The sequence below is a fragment of the Stegastes partitus genome, unplaced genomic scaffold (assembly GCF_000690725.1).
Source record: "Stegastes partitus isolate 25-593 unplaced genomic scaffold, Stegastes_partitus-1.0.2 Scaffold1448, whole genome shotgun sequence".
Lineage (NCBI taxonomy): Eukaryota > Metazoa > Chordata > Actinopteri > Pomacentridae > Stegastes > Stegastes partitus.
In genome coordinates this window covers 115,393-117,889 of record NW_007579179.1, presented here as the reverse complement: position 1 = coordinate 117,889, position 2,497 = coordinate 115,393, and the positions used below count along the sequence as shown (strand labels likewise).

Below are 2,497 nucleotides of genomic sequence, written 5' to 3'. Positions count from 1 at the left end.
TTATTTCTCATCATGCATCGATGATTCCCAAAGAAATTACACAAAGCTACATAACGAGTCTCCTCCAACCAAGTTTTATGCTTACCAAAATAAAAAAAAGTCTGATTACAACTACGATTACACGAATAGTGCCATAATACGTCTAAATACGACTTGTCAAACCTCCTCAATCAGTCCTGAAAGTTAAAAAAAAAACAAAACTTTTCCTCCAAGTGTTTCATATTAAAAGTTGTCTCTGTGTATAGGTTTGTATTTTTATGTCATGCCGCTACATGTGGTTCAGAAAATATCACTCGTCAACTCTTGCGAAATCGTTTTTTTTGGTCAAATCGTGCTCAAAGATGAGACTTTTTTTGGCTAATTAAATTTTCTTTTCATATTTCAACTCACCCGTAATGAGAGATTATTTCATCTGTGTGTCCAGTATCACAGATTCTGAATCATCGATGTGTTGAGAAATAACAGTGAAAATGTCACGTTTTTATCTTTAATAGTTTCTGAGATATTTTCAATCAAAGAGCCTCAAAATACAAGATACGAAAAAAACCTGCTGAAGTGATTCAAAGGGCAAATTTTTAAAAACATATGAAAATATTTAATGTACCAAGCTGAAAATTCACAGATGTCATTTTAGATGTCTATAGTTATTAATTAAACTCTTTGTTGTTCCCTAAAGGTGGGTCTGCTGGACCTGGAGCTGAACCGCCTCACCAAAGCCCTGTTTCTGGCCCAGGTGGTCCTGTCCGTCGTCATGGTAGCGCTGCAGGGGTTCGTGGGTCCGTGGTTCCGCAACCTGTTCCGATTCGTCGTGCTCTTCTCCTACATCATCCCCATCAGGTGCTCAGTCATTAAAACATGTTCATCGGGTTATTTTGGGACATATATATTTATATATATATGTGTGCAGGCAGAATATTTGGTCTCAAAATTAAAAAATAAAAACACAAATTCAATAAAAAGCTCAACAAACTGTCACATCTGCTTCTTACGCTCCACATAAAGTTATTTTTTACATCATGTAGCTCATTTTTGATGCTGCTTTATTGTCATTTTGCTGATCGATGGTGGATTTTCTGTTGGTTGTTTTTGTTTTTCATGTGCAGCTTACGTGTGAACCTGGACATGGGGAAGTCGGCCTACGGCTGGATGATCATGAAGGACGAAAACATTCCCGGCACCGTGGTGAGAACCAGCACCATCCCCGAAGAACTGGGCCGGCTGGTGTATCTGCTGACGGACAAGACGGGTAGGACGCTGTGCCGATGTTAATGTTATTAAAGCTTTAATAGCAGAAAACAGAACTGATTTCAGGCTGGTTTGCATACAAGTGTGGAGACTCTGGAAGCCCGGTCAGCATCGTTATACCGTCAAAGATCAGAGTTATCGGGATTTCTCTCTCTTCTATTTTTTAACCAGCTCTGACAAAAATGTGTTTAAAAATGCACCACTTGGACGCTGTGATGGGACTTTACACACATCTTAACTAATCACTAACGTGTTTTTCTAAAGTTTGGCATCAAGATATTTTTTATTTTTTCTGCCAATGAGCAGTATATTAGTTTAAAATATTAATTATCTCTCCTTGATTACTAATTCTAGATATGAACTCTAAATAAACCATTTGCTGCAGGTGTGTGCTGTAGATTTAAAGGTTTTATGTTTAATAGGGTTTTTTTTTTTGGCGTCGATTCTGAAAGAAGCCAACAAAACACACTTTTTAGTTTGATGTTTTGTCAGATGCTGCCGTTTTTAACCAGTGCAGCACGTCACTGCTCCTCAGGTGTTCTGTGGCATTAACCTTTTTATTTAAATCAGACTCCATGAGAGCAGCAGTAATCCGTTTTGTGGTGCAGAGCTGCAAAGATTAATTATCAATTAATCGTTCTGAGTAATTTTTTTCAAGGAAAAAAAGTCTGAATTCTTTGATGGCATTTTCTTAAAATTAAATATTTCCTGTTTTCTTCCTGCCTCTGTCCGATTATCTGAATATGTTTGAGTTGAGTTGAGAAAACAAGACATTTATCAGCTTGTGCTTTGGGACATATTTCATCATTTTCTGACGTTTTCTAGACCTGGAACTCACTGATTCATCGAGAAAGTAATCGACCGAAAATGAAAATGACCACAAGCCATTTGAGTTTACGTGATTTATTCATAAAAAAAAGAACTAATAAACCCCCAAAAAGCTCAACAAGAGGTCATATACTGCATGTAAACTGTAGATAAATACATCTATTAACCCAGACGGTGAGTCAGTGTCACGTCTCTGAAGAAGACAAATTTTTAAAAGCAGTCGTTTAATTATTTTATATAAACGTTCAGCCACTTTTCACCGTTCAGGTTTACGCAATTTATTCAAAAAGAGCCCACGATACAACAAAATGAATCAATGAACTCAGCTCAACAAATGACCACAAGGTGCCGGTAAACTGTAGAAACCAACATCTGTGAAGATAAGTTTTAAAAGCAGCCACATCTTTATTTAATGTCAAAGTTA

The 2,497-nt window shown here is 36.9% G+C and overlaps 1 protein-coding gene across 1 annotated transcript in view; it reads left to right on the top strand.

Moving 5' to 3' along the window:
* The window catches only part of atp9b (ATPase phospholipid transporting 9B), a 66,679-nt gene that overhangs the window by 35,723 nt on the left and 28,459 nt on the right, over positions 1 to 2,497 (top strand). The window contains exons 12-13 of the mRNA XM_008299676.1: positions 677 to 837; positions 1,104 to 1,246. Of these exons, the coding sequence (XP_008297898.1) occupies positions 677 to 837; positions 1,104 to 1,246 (304 nt within the window). The remainder of the gene's footprint in view (positions 1 to 676; positions 838 to 1,103; positions 1,247 to 2,497) is intronic.